General features: G+C 38.1%; 1 protein-coding gene across 1 annotated transcript in view; it reads right to left on the reverse strand.

Annotated features, from left to right (window-relative positions):
* syt9a (synaptotagmin IXa) overlaps window positions 1-16737 on the reverse strand; it is a 44410-nt gene extending 27673 nt beyond the window's left edge. Inside the window, exon 1 of the mRNA XM_056766639.1 lies at window positions 16356-16737. Within this exon, the coding sequence (XP_056622617.1) occupies window positions 16356-16503 (148 nt within the window). The 5' untranslated portion in view covers window positions 16504-16737. The remainder of the gene's footprint in view (window positions 1-16355) is intronic.
* Window positions 16738-22418: the final 5681 nt, after the last annotated feature.

Below are 22418 nucleotides of genomic sequence, written 5' to 3' on the forward strand. Positions count from 1 at the left end.
TTTTGTTTACATTTTGTCAGAGCAAAATTGGCATAACTTTGACATAAACAACTCATGAAAACCACTACTTTGTAAAGAAGGCATTTAAGAACGTATGTGACTGACTGACCTGAACTTTGAAGAATTTTCCCACTCAAGCGGGTCGAATTCTGAGTCCGCAGTGAACACTTTGTATTCCTTCATGTCACGGAGTCGAAGCGATCTAAACATTGATTGAATTCGTCGTCTTCCGGGGCATCCTATTATGTCAAGCCGGTCTCTGGACATTCTGTATTATCTTCCCAATGATTTGCGAAACAATCATTTACTAGGTTCGTTAAATTATTGCTGTCATTAGCGTTTAGATTGAGCAAACGCGCTTCCATCAGAATCCATGTTTTGAAGCGCGATCATGACGGATTGTGTACGCTGCGCACGTGAGACGCTATAGCAGGCCGTTGCTAAGAAGAAACAGGTTTGTTTTAACACTCTCTATTGGCTTACCCTTGTAATGACATAGAAGTAGATTAATTTGAAAGCGGAATCTCTTAACTTTACATAGATACCAAACTTGAATGGGTAGTTTTCATAGAGCGGACAGCAGCGAGTTAAGTTTGTAGGCATGTTTCTGACCATTTTTTGTTCGCGATATTAAGGGATAGACTGACTAAAATAAAGTTTTGATATATTTACGGTAGGAAATTTACAAAATATCTTCATGGAACATGATCTTTACTTAATATACTAACGATTTTTGGCATAAAATAAAAATTGATCATTTTGACCCTAACAATGTATTTCGGCTTTTGTCAGAAATATACCCGTGCGACTTACGACTGGTTTTGTTGGCCAGGGTCACATATTTTCTGTTTCTTGCTTATTTTTTTTTCTTCATGAGATATCTTATTGTGCACCTTATTGCTTTCCAGAACACCTAAGGAAAGGCCTATTCTCAGCCATAGCTATATGAAAGAGCGGGTATTGTTGCTGCATTAGCAACCAGTGACTCTAATGAAATGTCTGAACTTCTCTGAACTCGGAAAATCTGTAACTTTAGTTAATGATCAGTGAGCAGTAAAAAGGAAACTCTCTCTCTATTCACTATAAGCAGGTCACAGCAGGTTAATTTGGATGGACAAAACTGGTCTATTTGATTAATTTGCATTGACCCCTGTCTAGACAGCCCACTTCACAGATCAGAACAATGAGATTTAAATTGAGCAATATAACATTTTCGCTGGTTCAAAATAAATTCACTGATCATTTCATTACATTATCATTACTCTTAAAATTACACAAACTTGATGTTAATTTAGACTGCCATTCTTTTCTATTTTTGAGTGTTCTGGATTGCATCCACTTGTTTTTTAGTACTTATTAGTATGACGTCTTATTATTATTATTGCAACTGTATTACTTTCTTAAGATTGTTTTTGACCATTCTATATTTAAAGCCAGTGGGAACCAAAATGGAGCTTGTTATAGACCGAAACGATGCACCTAAATAATTTTTTTTTCAAAAAGAAAAGAATTTGGGCCAAAACGAGTGTTGTTCTGTATCAATGGAAAATAGCTAAACATATTTGGAATTTAGCTAAATGTCGTTATATAACCTCACATGCAAATTGGTTTTTCCATGACGTCATCACAACGTATTTGACTAGTGTAAGTTCTTCAGGCCCGCTTTGCTTTTTTTATATTATCTGTATTATAACTGTATTTAAAAAAAAAAATATTCATCAAAGGGTGGCTTGCCCACTTCAGGTGGGTGGAGAGTCCCTGCCTCAAGTGGAGGAGTTCAAGTATCTGGGGGTCTTGTTTGGAACGGGAGATTGACAGACAGAACGGCGCAGCTTCTGCAGTAATGCGGTCGCTGTACCGGTCTGTCGTGGTGTAGAAGGAGCTGATCAATTTACCGGTCAATCTACATTCCTACTCTCACCTATGGTCATGAGCTGCGGGTCATGACCGAAAGGACAAGATCCCGGAAACAGGGGGCCGAAATGAGCTTTCTCCGCACGGTGGCTGGGCGATCCCTTAGAGATAGGATGAGAAGCTCAGTCACTCGGGAGGAGCTCAGAGTAGAGCCACTTCTCCTCCACATCGAGAGGGGCCAGCTGAGGTGGCTCGGGCATCTTTTCCGGATGCCCCCTGGACGTCTTCCCGGGAAGGTGGACCCCGGGGAAGACCTAGGACACGCTGGAGGGACTATGTCTCCCGGCTGGCCTGGGAACGCCTCGGTGTCCCCCAAAAAAGCTGGAGGAAGTGTCAAGGGAGAGGGAAGTCTGGGCATCCCTGCTTAGACTGCTGCCCCCGCGACCCGGCCCAGGATAAGCAGAAGAAAATGGATGGATGGATGGACTATTCTCATTTACTTATATACTGTTGTCAGACAATTAATTAGTATGAAACAGTTTATAAAAGCGACCTATTAAAACAACATATAACGAACAATCATTAAACAGCTAAAATCCATCTGCACAAATGATACACATTTTTAAATGTGCATTGTTCATATTCACATATTCCAAACAGTAAAATATGTTTTTATATAATGAAAATGAGGGTAAGATATTACTTCTCAGGAGATGGACGTTAACCTTGTGGGTTTTCTCCCATCTAGAGATGGACGGCTGACGAACGGACACTATCTCACGGACACTATTTTACAAACATGCCGGGCTACCCAGAGGATTCATGAGCACAAAGAGGACAGACCCTAATACCTGTAGCGATTTTAGCTGCATGTTAAAATAAGGATGAGTTTAACTCACCAAATATGATTCTCCACGAGATCTATCAAGATCACATCCATGAAATTAGTTATTTGAAACATCAATTTCAGTCAAGGAATTATTTTAGCTCGAAGGAAAATACGTATAATAATCGTCATTATACATACATTACAATTCTGATTAGCAGTATAGTGATAAAAATCCTATATGTATTCGTCCAGCAAATGCATCAATAATTTATACACTATCGTTATCTCATGACCATAAGTAACGTGACTTTACCAAACAGAACTAATGCGGGCGCACTGAACAATTAGCGATATGGCAGTAAGCACTCACCCCCATGTTAGTCCTTGTCCCCCAGGAAGTTACGCCCTCCCTCCCACCTGGACGATCGCAATGGAGGAGATCATTCGCCGGCTAACGGAGCTCACCGCTCGCCAGATGCAGTTCTCTGAGCAGCTCACCAGGAGACAGGAAGCCACGGAGCAGGAAGCTCAAATGTTATTGTTTGTTTTAGATGTAATGCAATTTGTATAAACGATTTAAGGTTAAAAAGTGCTGTATTTTCCACACACCGTGCATGTTTGTTTCTCCTCTTTGCACCGCCTCACTGAAACACACAGATTTCTTACAAAGTGCATTTCTCTGAAAAGCAAGGTGTGCTATGATTGGGGCAGTTAACCATTGCGTATTGATTGATCGAATACTACAAGTGAGTGACGGAAATGTAACGCATCTTACTATACTTGGAAAATCAGGATCCAAAGCAATTGTAATGACAGGTACACCTTACTTGTGTAAACATTTGGGCGGTTTTAATCAAATCATACCACGAACTGACGGTCTGGGTGAGCATTGGCTTTTAGATAGTTGTTCCCGACACTTTTTTTCGGAAAGTTTTCAAAATAATGAGATGACATGAGAAACATTTTTTCAGGTTACTCAGCTGTATACAACCTTTTGCTTTTATGCATAGATACAGAATATTTCATGTCAGCATTGCGATTCTACAATTTAAGATTTTATCAATCAGTTTGAACTATTTTTTAAAAGTGACTAATGTAAAGTTGAATGATGAATTTAGCTAGGGAGTTGAGTTTGTGCTTACGAATTGGAATTGACTCTGAATTCCCTATATCTTTGAATCAAGGAATAATTTTTTTTAATTTTAATTTTTTAATCTGGATCTGGTGAAAAGTAGTAAAAACAGTAGTAATTTTTTTTTACTACTGAACTCTGACAAAACAGAAGTGTTACTTACTGGACCAAAAACCGCCATACGTAACAACCAAGAATACTGCTTAACTATTGACGGATGCTCCATAAAATCCTCATCGTCAGCTAAGAATCTTGCCGTTGTATTCGATAGTAATCTGTCATTTGAGGGCCATGTCGCCAACACCTGTAAAATTGCATTTTTTCATCTTAAGAATATATCTAAACTACGTCATATGTTGTCAATGTCAGATGCAGAGAAATTAATTCATGCATTCATGACATCAAGACTAGATTACTGTAAATCACATTTAGGTGGTTGCCCTGCAGGCCTATTACAAAAACTGCAACTGGTTCAAAACGCGGCAGCTCGAGTTCTTACATGTACAAAAAAGTATGAGCATATAACCCAGGTTCTGTCAACCATGCACTGGTTACCTATAAAGCATCGCATTAACTTTAAGATCTTGCTTATTACCTATAAAGCCCTACATGGTCTAGCGCCGCAGTATTTGAATGAACTTCTATTGTATTACAGACCTCCACGTACATTACTCTCTCAGGCGTCCTGTCAGTAAGTAATACCTAGAATTTCAAAATCAAGTGCAGGTGGTAGATCGTATTCTTATCTATCACCTAAACTTTGGAATGTTCTTCCCTGCACTCTCCCGGAAGCAGACACACTCTGTCAGTTTAAATCTAGACTAAAGATGCATCTTTTTAATCTTGCATTCACTACACTTCCATAATATTAATCCTCAGAGGATTTAGGCTGAATTATTTAGATCAACCGGAACCAGGAACACATCCAACAACAAAATGATGTACTTGTTGCATCAAAGAGTGCAGAACAGTACTCCACTCTCAGCCAGTCTTGTCTTTTTGTTCGTAGGTTACCGCAGGATGCAGTTCATGCCCAGACCTGATGGCAGAGCTGAGAGTGGGAAGCGATGACCTGACAAAAGCTGAGATGATAGAGCTGGATAAAGGATGCGGCAATCTTGACATGATTTTTCTACAACACTTCAAATGCTATAAGATTGTTCATGATAATCTTAAATCTATAATTTACCTCATTCGTAAGTTTATTTATTTTTTATTTAGCCTTGTTGTGCAAGCACTGTTGAGCTTGTGCAGAGGCAGCAGCTTTTGCCAGAGGGGAACTGGAATCCCCTGGTTGGGCCTTGTTCTCCTGAGGTTTTTTTTCTCGATTGTAGTTTTGGGTTCCTTGCCACCGTTTGCATATTATTTTGCACTATTTGCTTCTTTAGAATTTAGACATAATTAATATTGCATATAAGAATTTATAGTCCGTTTAATATTTGACCTGTGTTTCTCTCTCTTATGTGTGCTTTCACTGTGCGTGTGTTTGAGTGTGTTTGCGTGTGTGCGTCTATGTCAATGTGTGTAAGTATGTATGCATATTGTGTGTGTGGAGCATTTGTATGTCTGTCTTTTGTTGTTTTCACCTTTTTCTTGTTTTTACAGGTATATGCCTTTAGTTGTTTTTTCTTGTATTCAATGTGTCTCATGTACAGTTGCTTTGTAACAATAAAAAATTGTAAAAAGCGCTATATAAATAAAGTTGAGTTGAGTTGAAACTGGACGACGGATCTGGTATTCCATTCATGCTTTAGCAGCTACTTCCCCTTTATCCCCTTGACCCTATACAGTAAACTATTCTATTTTTTAATTAAATTGTAACTTTTCTATTTTTCATTAAATTGTAGTGTAAAAACCCTGAGACTGTTTTCAGGTCTCTGTTTATAATTCTTAAAATAAATGCTGCATTGTCTGTCTTCCACATTAATAGTTGAAATGTTCATTTTCAAAGTTAAAACTGGTTAAAAATAAACTATGAAAGCTCTTCGGCGTACTGCTACTCTTAATCAAGCATGACTCAATGAGGTATCAGGAAGTCATTATCATTTCCAAAAACAGAGAGATGAGTACAACAATACATAAAGTTGATTTAGTTTCTACATTATGAACTTTTCAAACAACGTAAAATAATTTGTTATTTGTTTATGGACATTAAATATATATATATATATATATATATATATATATACAGTATATATTGGCTTGATACCAAAATTTTGGCTTCGGTATGGTGCTAGAATCTAAAACAGGTAATATCTGGACCATATGTGATCAATAATCAAGCCCCAAAAAAAATTATTAAAATATTATTAAGACTGCATGAAACATTTAGATATAACAAATATTAAGTATACGGTTAGGTAAAACTCAAATATTTTCACAAAATCAAAAAAATTTTATGCTTTTACATTCACTGTACTCAACATAATATTTTACGTCAGTGGACAACCTGAAAGGTAATCTCTAGACAATTTCTAGAAAGGTAAAGAAAATCAGACACTGAATTTGGCAACTATAAAATAGGAAAAAAGACAAAGACCTGCAGGAAAAGAAGACTACCTGCAGGTCAATTTACTAAATTAAAGAATAGAGTATATTAGATCTGTGAAGTGCATAAAACAAAGGAAAAATATTATAAATAATATTATGAAATTATATATTGCACTATAATTTGCAATTATGAAAAATATTACAGTCTAACTTTCAATTTAAACCGTCAGGATTAACTGTATTACATTACACCATCCACGCATTTTGAGCAAGTAGAGTAGCACATTTATTTATTATAAAACATAAAAGAGAGCATATAAACAATCAAAATTCTTTAGTTTTTGAATATATAATTTTTCCAAGTTGCCGTTGAGATAGAGACAAGCTCGCATTACAGCGGGGAATGGTAACATAATAAATAACGCAAGCGCTTTGGCCCTTCTTGATCACCCAGTGTAACGCCACATCTCGTCGCGACTCAACAAAGTTAACCCAAAATAACCCAGTTAACCCAAAATAAATACTAAATAAAAAACATTATAAACACAAAATTTGTTGCCTCTGGTTGGAACATTATAACTTATTATTAGGACTTATGTTGTCTTTTTTCACGATGCGCATGTGTCTGCATTTGCAGAACACAAACACACGACAAACTCAACTCGCATTAGTCCGTAACAAAGTCTTTTACAATGAAAATATACTTGGAAGGATTGGAATGGCCCCACTTTTTAACCAAAGCTTTTGTGCATAGCCGGTCTTATTCTCTCTCCCACTTTCGTGAAGCAATCGTCAGTGAAATGTGGTACACAAACTTGAACATTTGGATTGTACTTTTCTTGATCAGTGTTGTAAATAAAATGTAACCATTCATTTTAGTTGTATCATCTTTTGGCAGGGGCCCGTTTCAATAAGGAAGTTCAACCAACACAGAGTTAAAAACTGAACTCTGAGTTGATTTACTCAGAGAATCGCTACTCTGAGTTTTCAGTTTCAGACCAGCTGATTAAGCTGAGTAAGTTCACCCTAGGTTATGCGCGTGCAGCATGGCGATGAAAAGCCATCATCAATTGAGTGAAGATAGCACGATTCACCATGGCAACGGCACGTGACAAAAAGCGCTCTGTTCATTTGTCGCCAATCGAATTGAAGGTACTGTTCACAAGCGTATGGTGAATATGAGCACATATTTAGAAAAAGAGCAACACAGCCGCAGCAGTGGGAGAAAATTGCTGCACGTGTTAATGCGCAAGTTTATATGTCAATCACTCTTATATTTATATTGTTGAAACTGTGAAAATGTGAATTATATTTAACTCTCTCGCTCTCACTCTCATGTAGGTGCAATCCTTCTGCAATAAAAAGATCTTGGCAGCAGCTGAATGTGAAATACAATAACATCATTCATTCAGGAAAGTTTAAAGAAATAAAATGCTCTTTCTAGTAGGATGCATGATTGGGAAATGTTAAATATACTACTTAAACTGGCCTTAAAAGTAAAGATAAAAGGTCCATACCGTGCCTCACAATTCTTTCCTGACATAAATGAAACTCTCTGCGAATTAATGCAGCTTCCTCATCTATGGGTTCCTGAAAAAAAAGGACATGCCATTTTAAGGTCTGTGTGACTAAATTGAGCGCGATTAGGAACACCAATCAATAAACAAATGGCGTATGCAATTTCAACAACGCTCGCACTTCTTAAAAGGATGGAGATTGTAACAAACCATGTTTTTTGCGGAATAAAACCTGCAGCCGACCAGGTTAGGTTCACAGAGTATGTTACTCTGGTTACTTACTAGGAGTATAAGATACCTCGATTTCAGAAATGGGTTTGACTTACCCACCAGTCGCGGGTTTGACATACCTCGCGTTCTGAAACCAAAAAACCCTGAGTATTCCGTTTTCTGGGGTTGACTTACTCTGAGTTTGCACTTATCCTGCTTTCTGAAGCGGGCCCCAGGGAAAACAATGAGGCTTTCTTTTTGCAACGACACACAGCGTCTCCACGACATGGATGCGGCGGCGACGATACAATGAGATTTTCAAGTACTCCCACCTCACTCGTGTTTAGATTTGGGCGGTCTTAGTCAAATCTTGTTACGAAGTGACATGAGGCGTTTCTGGCAGGTCTGGGTTCACATTCGCTTTAAGATAAAATGCATCTTTTGTTCCGACACTTTAATTTTAGCAATTGTACGAAAAACACGTATTCACGCCATATGACCCCTTTAATGCAATGAAAAATTAACTTGGTTTTGAGGGCCTGCTATGCGTGACTTGTCTAATCTAGGCGAGTTGACCCCTTTTTGTAAGACACTGGTCACAAATGTAGGGGTATTGCTGGATAACACTTTGAAAATTGATAAACAAATAAATTCAGTTGTCAAAACTGCTTTCTTTCATCCAAGACTCTTGGCCATGGTCAAATAATTTCTGTCGTACTGAAGAAGATCTGAAGAAGCTGATTCATGCTTTTGTGTTCTCTAGACTTGACTACTGTAATTCTCAGTGAGTGGGCGTATGTCAAACAACATTAATTCAGCTGCACCTAATTCAAAATGCTGCAGCCAGACTCTTGACAGGGACTCGCAAGTATGACCATAATTCCCCTATTTTGGCTACCTTGGGCTGATTACCACTCCAAGATAGAATTGATTTTAGACTTTTAGTTTATGTTTACAAGGGCTTACATTGACTAGCCCCTCCCTATCTATCTGAGATCCTTCAGGTATACAAGCCACTTAGGTCTTTGAGATCGAGGGGTTTTATGTGTTCTGAGGACAAAGTACAAGCGAAGGGGTGACAGGGCTTTTGCAGTGCAGGACCTAAGGGATGGAATAGTCTACCATCCTATCTTAGACTTGCTTTAAACTTGAAGTTCTTTCAAGAGTCATCGGAACGTGCATCTCCTTTTTGTAGTCTTTGTGAGTGTAGAGGGTTGATCCCGTGTTTTAATTTTTTTTAATAGTTATCAAGTGACTTAAATAGTGATGTTCCGTGTTTTATAATTGTGCTTTCCTTTTATTTGTATTGTATGATTATTAAATGGTTGTACAGAACTTTGGTTCAACGTCATGTTGTTTAAATAGTGTTTTATAAAGAATCTGAACTGAAATTTCCGGAGATCATTACTGTAAAATTGAACGTGGGTACAACTTCCGGTGAAGCGGCGGAAGTAGTGTATTGCGTTATTCTGATGTGTAATGCCTTATTCTGATGACAGAAATGAGAGTTTGATTCATATTTTTAAATGTAATACTGTTGGTTTCAAGTTGTTATCTATTAAAATATAATTTGCTCCACTTACAACAAGGCAAAGCTAATTTCACGTTGTATTAAAAAAAACGCTTCACACACAGATCTAAAGTTAAGACGGACTGCTCCTGTGAGGGATGGTACAGACAAACTTCAAAATGTGGACCTCTTATCTCAAGCAAATAGATAACGAACATAAAACCTCACTTAGACTGAATGTGCTATTTATCACATCTTTAAATAGCACATAATTGACATGATGTAAAGAACTTGTTTTACTGTCACAACAACTGAATCAATAAAATTGCTAATTATCCGCAGTCAAGTATTCAAATCATCATCCTATAGAGAAATCATTTAAATCTCCTTTAAAAGGTTTGATATCCACTAAGATTTTGACAACTACTTAAAAAAGTGGTTGGAGCCATTTGAAACAGTTACTGAATCCAAACCATCAGATGATAAAAAAACGAATATATTCATCTGTCCATAATTTCCTAGAGCCCTATAATTATACAAATTAACACACATGAAACTAGCATGGGTGAAGTGCAGCTGACGAGACAAACAACCTTCTGCTCACAAAAACTTCAGACCTGCAAATGTCTATCCTAGGCAATCTGTGAAAACATAACTATTGTATTGTATATGCAAATATTGTAAATATTGATTTTATAACATATTAAGAGTTTTACGGAATGACACCCCATTTACATCACAATATTATCGGTCTGGTTGCTGTGACCACACTAGACTCTGATAGAGTCACTGAAATCACAAATGTGGCTGTCACATTCTTTTGCCAAAGGCATGTTTCTCGTCACAGCTTCTGCTATATGTCTTATTCTAAGTTGCTAATAGGTATAGAGGCATATCCTTCAACACAATGCAATAGTGTTATAAAATTATGGTTATAAATGTGTCTCTTGCAACTTGTTCCACATTTACTCAAGTTGTATGTTGTTGCATTTGCTACGGGGACCCACATTTTGTAGAAAGTGGGGCAAAGACCTTGATGTCTTTCTACAGATCTCATTAAATGGTTTTCAGCATTAGCCCAATATCCCTCTAATTTATTAAATCTTCCCACACACTCTATAGCCCATGAGTTATGACGTAAGAAGTACTCAATCACTTTTGACAGTAGGTAAATGCCAAGCATCTTGCCATGTCAGTTCTTAAGAATTCGCCCCTTTAAAGTAAAACCAATGACTACATTGACCACATTTTCTTCAGTCCTTAAAATACTAAATATTTAGCAATGATCAATTTTCAAATTTGCTTGTGTAATGTAAGAAATTAAAAAAATACAAAACATTACTTTAACATTGTATTATGGATGATTTAATACATATAATTGCTTAAACCATTGTTTTTTGTTTGTCACAAGAGGCTGTCAATTAGACCGGTATAACATTTGTCGGAGGATTTACTGTATAATTTTTCATGACTTCTTTATTTTCTTCAGAGTTCAGCAGAGGCAGTCGCAGCAAAATTCTATTTGATTTGTGCAGTCTCTAAGCAGACTTCACTCTGAGCAGTCCAACTTGTTTCAGTCCACAGAGTATGTCAGTTACACTTCAAAGTAAAAGCTCCAAAATGGCCAGCATCTCTCAAACCTGTAGAAACATTCCAATACACAAAGAGCTTCAAAGAGCCAAGTTTCTGAGGTTCCCCCTGTGGTGCAGCTTTCTGTGTGAATGCATTTGTGTTACCGTTGTATGAACACAGAGAGAATGCAAACTGATCTCCCATTTGAACTGCAGCAGATTTTAGTACTTGACTACTCATCAATGGGTATGAAACATATCAATTTAAATTGCTTGGTTCTTAAGTGATATCTTAGAGGGTGAAAATATATAGCATTATTCTATACAGTGTAATATTGTCTATTTGCAGTAAATTAACATGTAAAATATCAAAAGGTTTGCGACACAAGATGTTGAGCCCCCCCGCACGTCGAAAAATGGCGGTAAACTGGCAACCTTGTGCGTTGATAAATGACAAAGATAGGCGCTGACTGCTCATTAATATCTGACGAGTTGGCAGTGATAATGTGCTGACAGATGAAGAAAATGCATGTATTTAAGGTAAAAACAATGTGATTTGAAAATTAGTGAATCTCTAAAATGATGCTTAACACGTTTCTCTTTCTTTCTAAACACAGCGTACCTTTTCCTAACATGGTCTTTAAGTTGCTTTAAAAGCTTTAAATAAGCATCATTATCTCATCAGTTATGCTCAAATTGTATTTTCCTCATGCAGGACTTGCCAGAGAGTAATCTCAATGAGATCCCAGGCAACGTGAAAGAAACTGTTCATTTTCCAATTTTAAAACATGAATTGCTCATGTCTCTAGACCTGAAATTGTGTTATTATAATCACATTTAAAACTACTAGACTAGACTGTTATTCTTAAAAAATGCTAGACTGTCATTCACTTTAAAGGGATAGTTCACCTTAAAATGAAAATTATATTATGATTTACTCACCCTCAAATTGTTCCAAACCTGTGTAAATGTCTTTGTTCTGTTGGGCACAAAGAAACATATTTGGAAGAATGTTGGCACCTGACAGTTCTGGGTTATCATTGACTACCATAGTACAAATAACTGTTTTTTTGTTGTTGTTCAGTTTAACACAAAAGGAGATATTATATATGTAGTCAAGCAAATAGTTCTGAGGAACCTTTGACTACCATTTTAACTGTATTCTATGGTAGTAAATGATGTCCCAGAAATGAACATTGATGACATTCTTCTAAATATATTTCTTTGTGTTCAACCAAACAAATAAATGTTTAGATGTTTGAAGCAACTAGAGTAATTCATGACAGAATTTTCATTTTTGGGTGAACTATCCATTTAAAGCATCTTGTGATAAACCAAAACTAAACACTTAAGATAGTTTTGCATTAACACCTCATCCCTTCTTCAGTTTCAGCTTCAGTTTTGAATAAGGTGTATTTGTGATTGTTTAGGGTTTCAAATGTTGATGTGCTTTGATGCAAAATATTAGGACAACAATTTGGTCTAAAGCTGTTGAGTGATTACAAAAAAAACACAAACACAGAAACACACTCAATATCGCCCCTTGTGTTTTCAAGCCTGTTCTCAAAAATGGTTTGATTTTCTAACAATACAAAAAGAAGAAAATTGCTGGTTGACATGCCACTTAGAGAAGGGTGACCATTCCGGCATTGTGTGAGGCTGGATAATGATTGTTTTGCCTTTTTTCTTTTCTCTCGGGCTTCATGCTGCTGATTATTTAATTATAGTTTACACAGCCACTTTGTCTGTATGGCCTGATCTCCTACAGAGCAAGGAACTGCCTGCCATAGCATAAGACAGGTCAAATCCCTTTGCTCATCTAACGGTATCCAACTGTGAGGGAGAATCGAGATCTTTAATGTATAAATGTTTGATTTCTGCTGAAAGCACACTGACTACATTTTAAGGGTCAGATCACCATAAAATGGCTCCCTAAATGTTCCATTCCCTGCTATCATATTTTTCAACATTAAGATAGTGTGTAGTGTTGCTGTTAGAGCATAAACAATACCCGCAAAACGACAAGGCTCAAAGTTCAGTGTCAACCAAGATATTGTCTTTAACAGAATTTGCTTTTCAAACTACAGAGAACGGCTGGTATCGGCCTACAGCCCTGTCCTTCCCGGGTACATGATGTCACAATTCCGAGTGCTTTTATTAACCTCTCCCCAAAGAAATACGCAAAAAAAGGCCAATCAGAGCGTTTCGGAAGGAGGGAAATTATACATACTGGAAGAAATTCAGTTTTTTTTTTATTTGTTAGAAGAGGGACAGCGGTGAACAATATACGTAATACGAAATATTTTAAATATAAAGCGTTTTTTGAAACTACAAACATGAACATCCATTGTTAAAACACCCAAAATACATAATCAAAGCTTTAAAAACGGCAAAAGAATGTCTCCTTCCAGATATCGACTACTTGTATTCACTTTTTATGGTGCATACAATATATATGTCATGATTCTGCCTCCTTGGTCATGGTTTTCTAGTCTAGTGGCAGGATCATGGCAGATCCCACGTGTTTAGTGTGAGAAAGACATGGCAATGTTTATATATTGCCATGCTTTCTCTTGTCTTCTCATGGCCCCACCCCTATCGTTTCCTTGTTGGCTTTCCTTCAGTGTTTCATTACCCACACCTGTCAATTGTTATTTATTCTTTGTTAGTTTGTTAGTCTGTTAGTCGTTTTGTTCCATGCCCTAATGACGGTGTCTTGTTGTTCTGCTACATTTCCCAAAGTCAAGTAAGTTGGTTTAGTATTAGTTCATTGTAGTTATGTCAATTGTTGTGTTTAGTCTTTGTTAGTTTAGTCTAGTCAGTTTATGTTACGTATTTTCCCTTGTTTTTTAATACAAGTCTTTGTGTTAATCCCCACTGCCGTTAATTGGGTTCTTTCCTAGTGTATCACAACAATATACAGTATTATTTAAATGGTTAAATATTTAAATATTAAAAGGGGACAGAATTATGTGACTTTTAAATAAAACAAATTAAAATCACAGTGGAACCTGTAAAAAAGAAAAAATAGCATTTTCTAAACAGGGATGAAAATATTTTTGCTCAGTGAATAATAGTATTAGTATTATCAAGTATGAGCTCTTACTTCAAGTGATACTTCAGGCATAAATCAAAATTTCCCCAATGTTTTACTTACCCTCAAGCTATCCTAATTGAAATGACAACACTATTAACGATAATGTCTAACATCCGCTGCAGGAGAACGACAGGCTTGTTAATCCGGCAAATGACGCAGGCAATGTTGTAAATTACTTTGATGAACACAGCAGTTTTTTTTCAGCCAATAGAAACACCGCCTCCTTTGGGCGGGAGCTTTCGTCACCATCACTTGGCGGAAAAACAAGCCTCTTGATCGCCTGCAGTGGGGGTTAGGCATTATCGTTAGTGCCGTTGTCAATATGGATATTTCTCTTATACAAGCGCACAGATTCACTTCAGAAGACCTTTGTCAAGACCAAGGAGTGTATGTGTGTTAGATTACAAGATTTACAGTTCGGCCTACATGTGATAGCCTGTGCAGATGTGCATTTTGAGAATATATTTTCGTCCAAAAATATGACATATTTTGAGCCTTTGTACCCCATCAAATAAATAAAATTTGTCAAAAGTGGTTTAATGCATTGTGTTATAAATATACTAAATACATTCAGCCCTAATGTGATTTCAGGTCACCGCGGCTTTCAGAAAATTTGCATTGCGTTCAAACGGTCGGTGGGCTTCATCTAAGCTTTGGACACTACTGAAAGGTAGGTGGACCTAAATACATAGCTTTTATCTTGTTACTGAGGAAATTCCATCGAAATCCATGGTGGAGAAAGTATCGCAGAAATTGGTTAGTAACATTTGTGGCGGGTAGATTAGCAATGTACTGCAGGCGCTGTTCTAAAAAAAAACATTGTCTATATTTAACTCCTTCTGACTGTGTTTTTCTTGACATTTTTACTGATGCTATGTAGTTTAATATGTATATCATGGTTTTTCTGACATACGTGTCAATATGGTAACATATAGCTTTACTGCTTTCCTGTAGCTCAGTGGTAAGAGCATTGCGTTAACAATGCAAGGTTGTGAGTTCGATCCCAGGGGATTGCAAATACCTATGTAAAATGTATAGGATAAAGCAATGTAAATCGCTTTGGATAAAAGCGTCTGCTAAATGTAACATAGTTAACATCACTTTAAGTTAGATTACTGAAGACTAGCCTGTAACTCTGTCTAAATTAATAGGCTAAGAACACTTGATATGACAGTAGGCCTGGGCAAGTGCAATGTGAATATGACAAAGTAAATAAGCATAATATTATTTAGGTCTTTTTTCCTTTTTTTCATGTAACCTCTAGCTGAATATAGCAAATCTATGCACATAATTTAAAAGTGGCATTGGATGAATGTGATCAAAAAGTTATGCTTGTTGTCTGTTAATTTTGTTTACTCTTTTATCCAAAGTATCCTGCAACAGAGCAACTGAGAGCAACCGGGACAAGTGAGAGTACACCCTAAGAGTATACTCCATATTTTATAAATGGTTCCCTAAGAAAGAGCTACAACAGGCAAAAGTGTATTTCCACTTTAAATATAGTCGCTAATTTATATATATAACTGTTGCTTTTATCGAAAGAAATGTACAGTTTGCCTACACTTTTGCGTGATCTCGGGCTACAATGCAATTTCAATAATGCATTGTACATGGATCCATTTTGAAACATTTCAACCTACAACATTAACACTCATTATATTAAGCCACCACCATTGCCTCAGTCACGTGTCCATGTGATAGAAGGAAGAAGGACTTCCATATCCAGAGTCAAATAATGCATGATAATATAATTTATTCTTGATTTTAAATGTGATCGATCACGAATTCTCTAAAAATCCAACAAGACCCAATAAAATCTCTAACATCGGAATTTAAGTTTAACCATTAGGATTGAGGGTGTTTTAACAATGCTATTTGGATTAATAGGTAAAACTGACACTGAACAGCACACCATCAATTCTATGATTTACCTGATGGAGATAAGGGTTACACGTGTTGGAAAAATCGTTGTGCAACAAGTCAACACCAAATTAAATGCGAAAACACCCTACCACGACTCAACAAAATATTTTCGTATAAAGTTAATATATTGGAGTCTATTCACCTCTTTTGGTTCACGATCATGGGGAAGAAAAAGCACACGGGATTAACCGTTTCGTGACTGAGAGCACGAGCGTCGCCTACCTGAGTCCGAATACCTCGGCCTGGCAAGATCACGGAAATAATAAATGAAATCCAAACAGTTTTCGTTTTGCACCTCCCCCTTAGAGCAAAGATCGGACAAGAGCTCGAGCGCTTTCTGACAAATCTGGTCCTCTCTGTCGACAGGCATTTCCCACCAGCATCCTTCTGACAGCGCAATCCCCTCACAGAGAAAACATCACCTCACGGACAGCATCCCGCTCTCAGCGACAAAAGCCGTCAAATGTTCTTGTAAAAGTCTTCTTTTTTGTAGCCTCTCACGCTCCACTCTATGCGGTTAAATTGGGACGATGTAAGAATCCCGTGTGTGATGCGCGCGGAGCCACCGGTTGAATCCTCACACACGAGCGAACTGAAGAAGATGTGAGAGGCGCAAGATATCCACGCGCACGCGCACAGGCGGGGGAGCTCATCGAGGTGTCATTATTGTTGAACTCGGGCTCAGTTAAATTTATCACACTTAAGTCTTTCTTTGTCCAAAACACGTTTATATAGATAATATATTATGCCACTTGACAACTTGGAACAACAGAGTAGTACGAAATATTAACGTTAAATCTCTTCTTTGTCACTTAACCATCTTTTACAAATTGTAAGGGTATTAACCGTATATAATGCAATCATTTAATGGAATGTATGTTTGAAAGCAATTAAAAGCAAGTCTTCTCATGCGAAATGGCTTGACATGGGATAAACAAAATTGTTTTCTGTATTGGTTGCGTGTTTGCCCTCATCTGCCAAATATTGTGCTTTGCATCGATAGACTGATCTGACGACATGAAACAGCTGTTGTTGGAGTTCTTATATAAGCGTCCACACAGATGTGGAGCAATTTAAGATCAATCCCAAAAAAAATGTATAATGAATATTGCGGGACAGTGCAAATGCACAAGTATAGTTGGGTTTGTATTGGTGTCTGATTGTTGTAATCTTCAATTACACACATAGCTGCTAAACACAGAGTTCTTAAATCTTTTAACAAATTTCCTATTTCGATGTAATAGCGATTTCACATTTAACACAATTTGAAAGACAAATCTAAATATCCCTCCATACTAACATTTTTATTTTATTATTTAGCTTTTTTGTTAAAACAACTGATGAGAACAGTCAAAGGCATGTTCAATGACATTTTGACCCCCTCCAAAAAAAGACAAATAATAATGAATAAATACATAAATCCTAATAATAATAATCGATTTAATTAACAATAAATAAGTAAAAACAATAATACATGTTAAGGATTTATACAAACCACTACATCTGTATACTTCACACAGCTTTAAATATACAGAACATTTAAGACAATACATTTTCAGATTTCTTAATCAAAGTAAGAAAAGAGCCCCATATTTTCATATATACATTAAATATCAGTCACTCATAGCTAGCAAGATTATACACGAGTTCCAGCCATTCCTCAAAATAGAATGAGGTAGATTTCCAATGTCTAGGAATGATTCTACATTCACACACCATAGTTATTGTCTCTGTTGATGGAAAGGTTCATGTCCTCTGATAATGTACCCAACATACAGAGGGCAGGGTTCTTGTACATTCCTTTGACCTTGTCACATTCATATAATACACTCACCTAAAGGATTATTAGGAAAACCATACTAATACTGTGTTTGACCCCCTTTCACCTTCAGAACTGCCTTAATTCTACGTGGCATTGATTCAACAAGGTGCTGAAAGCATTCTTTAGAAATGTTGGCCCATATTGATAGGATAGCATCTTGCAGTTGATGGAGATTTGAGGGATGCACGAAGCTCCCGTTCCAACACATCCCAAAGATGCTCTATTGGGTTGAGATCTGGTGAATGTGGGGGCCATTTTAGTACAGTGAACTCATTGTCATGTTCAAGAAACCAATTTGAAATGATTCGAGCTCTGTGACATGGTGCATTATCCTGCTGGAAGTACCCATCAGAGGATGGGTACATGGTGGTCATAAAGGGATGGACATGGTCAGAAACAATGCTCAGGTAGGCCGTGGCATTTAAACGATGCCCAATTGGCACTAAGGGGCCTAAAGTGTTAATTAATGAGAAATTGAACAGGCGTTCCTAATAATCCTTTAGGTGAGTGTATATGACCCATAGTACTTATATCAATATTACATTGCCAGCACAGATCATCATCCCTTAATTTAAGTCTAGCCATCTCTTTCCCATGCCATTTATACATTTAGCAGACGCTTTTACCCAAAGCAACTTGCATTGCTTTATCCTATACATTTTACATAGGTATTTGCAATCCCCTGGGATCGAACCCACAACCTTGCGTTGATAACGCAATGCTCTTACCACGGAGCTACAGGAAAGCCCACATAAAATTTAAGACCACGTAAATTTGGTGCATTAACATCTCTAACTAAGTTATAGAAAACTGAACAAATAATTTTTTTATACCCACTAGTGGCAAAGATTTGTTGTATATTTCGGTTAATGGTCAGGACCTTTTTATTATAGAAAGGAGGCAATGTCTTAATTGCAGATATTATTATAATGGCAAAAGTCATTATTCAACAGGTAATACTTCTGTTTTGTCACGAAACGTATTGTGAGAGAAGAACCCAAATGCAGGCAGCGGTACGGGGTAACAAAGGACTTTAATAAAACACAAAACAAAAACCCACAATGGGGTAAAATATAGGGAATAACAAAGACAGCCAAATAGGAACGAAAAACTCACGGACAGTAACAAGCTGTAACAAAAATCTTAAATCCAAACTCAGGAACAGAGCACTGGAGCAGAAACGCTGGGACACAGCGTATGGACAAATCCTCAGTAGAGTTCCAAAGAGCATACAGGTACAAGAACAAACGAGCACAGGACAGAGAATACAAGGGCATTTAATAGGGAGACGAAAAAAGGATAATTAACAATAGGCAGGTGTGGGTAATAAAACACTCAAGGGAGGCTAACGGGGAGACGAGAGGGGCGGGGCAATAGAGGAGACACGAGAAGGCGCATGACAGCCAATATCTAAGCCATGCCATATCCTTCTCACACAAAACCCTAGGCTTTGCCATGACTCCGCTGCACGAACAAGAACAAACATGACATGATAGCGGAATCATGACATAAGCCCCCCCCCCTCAAATGAACACCTCCAGGTGTTCACCAAGGGGTAACTAACAAGACAAGACAGACTGGGTAACAGACAAAAACCAACAAAACATTGAAAACATGATTAGGGGCAGACAGGCAAATATCATACTTGGGTTAGGGTGGCATAGTAAAATTAACAGACTTGGGAGGGGTGGTGGGGCAAAACAAGAGTTCCTAGGGGGCAGTCCAAAAGGGTATGGATAGGGTGGGACAGTCTTAGGGGGAGTCACAGTCCTGGGTGGCGCTCGGGAGCGCGAAGCCCCGGGGGGATTGACGAGAGAAGTCCAGTGGGGAACAGGGGCAGGCTTGGCTTCCGGGCTGGAAGGGCGGCTGGGCGGGGCTTGACGCCGGCTGAAAGACCGGCAGGAACACGGACTGGAGTGCCGGCTGGGCAGAGCTCTCTGGCTTCTGGGACGGAACTGGGACCTCCAGACTCGGGACCTCCGGACTCGGGACCCCCTGGGTCTGAGTCACCTTTCGTTGTCTCTTCTTCTTCAGCCGAGCCACCCGTCTGTTGGTCGGCTGAAGGAATGAGATGAATGGGGTGGGCAGCTCGGGATTGAAGGTCTCGGTCGAGGACCGCCAGGATTCCCGTCTCCCCCGAGCTTCAACAAAAATCTTAAATCCAAACTCAGGAACAGAGCACTGGAGCAGAAACGCTGGGACACAGCGTATGGACAAATCCTCAATAGAGGAGGCTATTTGCTTAGGCTTTGCCATGACTCCGCTGCACGAACAAGAACAAACATGACATGATAGCGGAATCATGACATGTTTTGAGTGACTAAATGAGACCATATTTTCTCCTTGTAAAGGTTATCAAAAAAAGAAATACCTTTTTGGCCCACTGTCTCCAAAAGAAAGGTTTCATGTCTATTTGTAATTCAGTATTGTACATGATCAAGGCTCGAGGAGTAAGCCATGGATTTTGTATGGTTGTGTTGATACAATTTCCAACTTTCTCTGCCAAATCTAAGAACAGGATTCTGGTCAAGTATTGGCTGAACGTGCTGTGTCAGAAATGCCTCTTCTGTAAAAGGGGCCAGTAAATCCCTTTAATCCCCTTATGTCATGATTCTGCCTCTTCGTGTCATGTCTTTCTTGATCTTGTGGCAGAATCATGGCAGGGCCTCTTGTTTTATGTGGAGAGAGGCATATGGCCCTGTTGGCTTGCCATACTTTCTCTCTGGTCTCGTCTCTGCTCCCGGCCTCTCGTTTCCCCATTAGTAATTGTTGATAATTTCATGCCCTGCACCTCTTTATCTGGTCTCCCTATATTGCCCTAGTGTTTTCTGTCCTGTGCAGTTTCTTTTCACCTTGTGCATCACTAGTCGTTGTCCTGTTTACCTTGCCTTGTGAAATTACCTTGTTGTGTTGGATTGTTTTGATGCCTTGTCTCCCCAGTCCTGTATACGTTGTTTAAGTTAAAGTTAGACCATGTCCTCCCAGTCTTTTGTTTCAAGTTTTGCATTTTAGTTATGTTCCTGTTTTACTTCCCATCTTGGGCTTTTGTTTTGTGTGTTAATTATTGAACTTTTTGTTTATTCGTTACCGCTGCCTGCGCTTGGGTTCTCTCTCCTCGTTCCGGCCGCACAATCGTGACAACTTTTATTTTAGTCAGCTGTGAGAATGAAAACTACCAGTGGTACCAGTCAATTCTGGGCAGACACCCGAGCTTTTAGCAGAATACAATTTGGGCATTTTCCCTTGCCAGATATAGGATTCCATGGTTTTATTGTACTCTTTCAGATGTGAATGAGGTAATGTAAGGGGCAGCATATATGACAAATAAGTATTGTTGTGGATTATTATAATTTTGACAAGGTTAATAAGGCCTAAAATAGACATTGAAAGTTCTGTAACAGATTTTGGATCTCTTGAATAACTGATTAAAAATTAACCTGCATATTTTTTTCTAAACCAGGTACAAGTTTAATATCCAGATAGACTAACCCAGATGGGATCCATTTAAATGGCCACTTTTCTCTTAGCATAAAGAACTTTTAGACGGAGGCATCACTTCAGCTTTACTCTATTTAATTTTGTAGTCCCGATATGTGAGAAAAGTCTTCGATTAAGGAGCAAAGTTGTTTGTGGGTTGATAGAAATACGTAAGATATTGTCAGCATATAGAAGTATCTTAAGTTCCTGCTGACGAGCCTGGGCACCTTTAATATTTGTGTTGCTGCGTATAGGTATGGCTAATGGTTCTAAGACCAGTGCAAAGATAAGGGATGAAAGAGGAGATCCTTGCTTTGTGCCTCTGAGTGACTTAAATCACGATGTTGCGATTCTGTGTGCATGCAAGTCAGAGCCTTTTTTGTCACCACCGTCTCCTTAAGACTGTGACAGACTGTGACACAGGGACATATGCCTAATGCGAATGGGAGCATACAGCCCTTGTCAAGAACCACTAATGAAGATGAATGGACCTGCTGCTCAGCACTGCCTAAGCCATTGGCGTGGGCTCCCCTGGAGGAGAACACATCACACATGATACTGAAATCATCTTAGTAGACAGAGCAAGGGTGAATGCATATAACAAAATGTATACTTATAATTTTAAGATAACAGATTATGAAGTGTATGTTGTTGCCTGGTGTAACCTCTGTTTATCCAAAGCGGTTGCTTATCCATTTATCACCGACTAAACTTTCTGCCCTTGGTTCTGTGCTGTAATACTGATGCAGCCATTGTGTGAGCTAGTGTAAAAAACACATGCAAATGTACTAAAATCTATTAACTGCTTCAAGCTGTCTCCACAATACATTTCACATGCTGGCTTTCATGGATGCCAAACTAACACCAACGAATAAATTAAAACACTGACATCACTGGACCAACTAGCCTACACCTCCACTATCAAACAGTTTGTTTTAATGCAAATTACAACATACTGCAATTTAGTTTATTAGTATTAATGTAAC

Source organism: Triplophysa dalaica, chromosome 14, assembly GCF_015846415.1.
Source record: "Triplophysa dalaica isolate WHDGS20190420 chromosome 14, ASM1584641v1, whole genome shotgun sequence".
In the NCBI taxonomy this organism is placed as follows: Eukaryota; Metazoa; Chordata; class Actinopteri; order Cypriniformes; family Nemacheilidae; genus Triplophysa; species Triplophysa dalaica.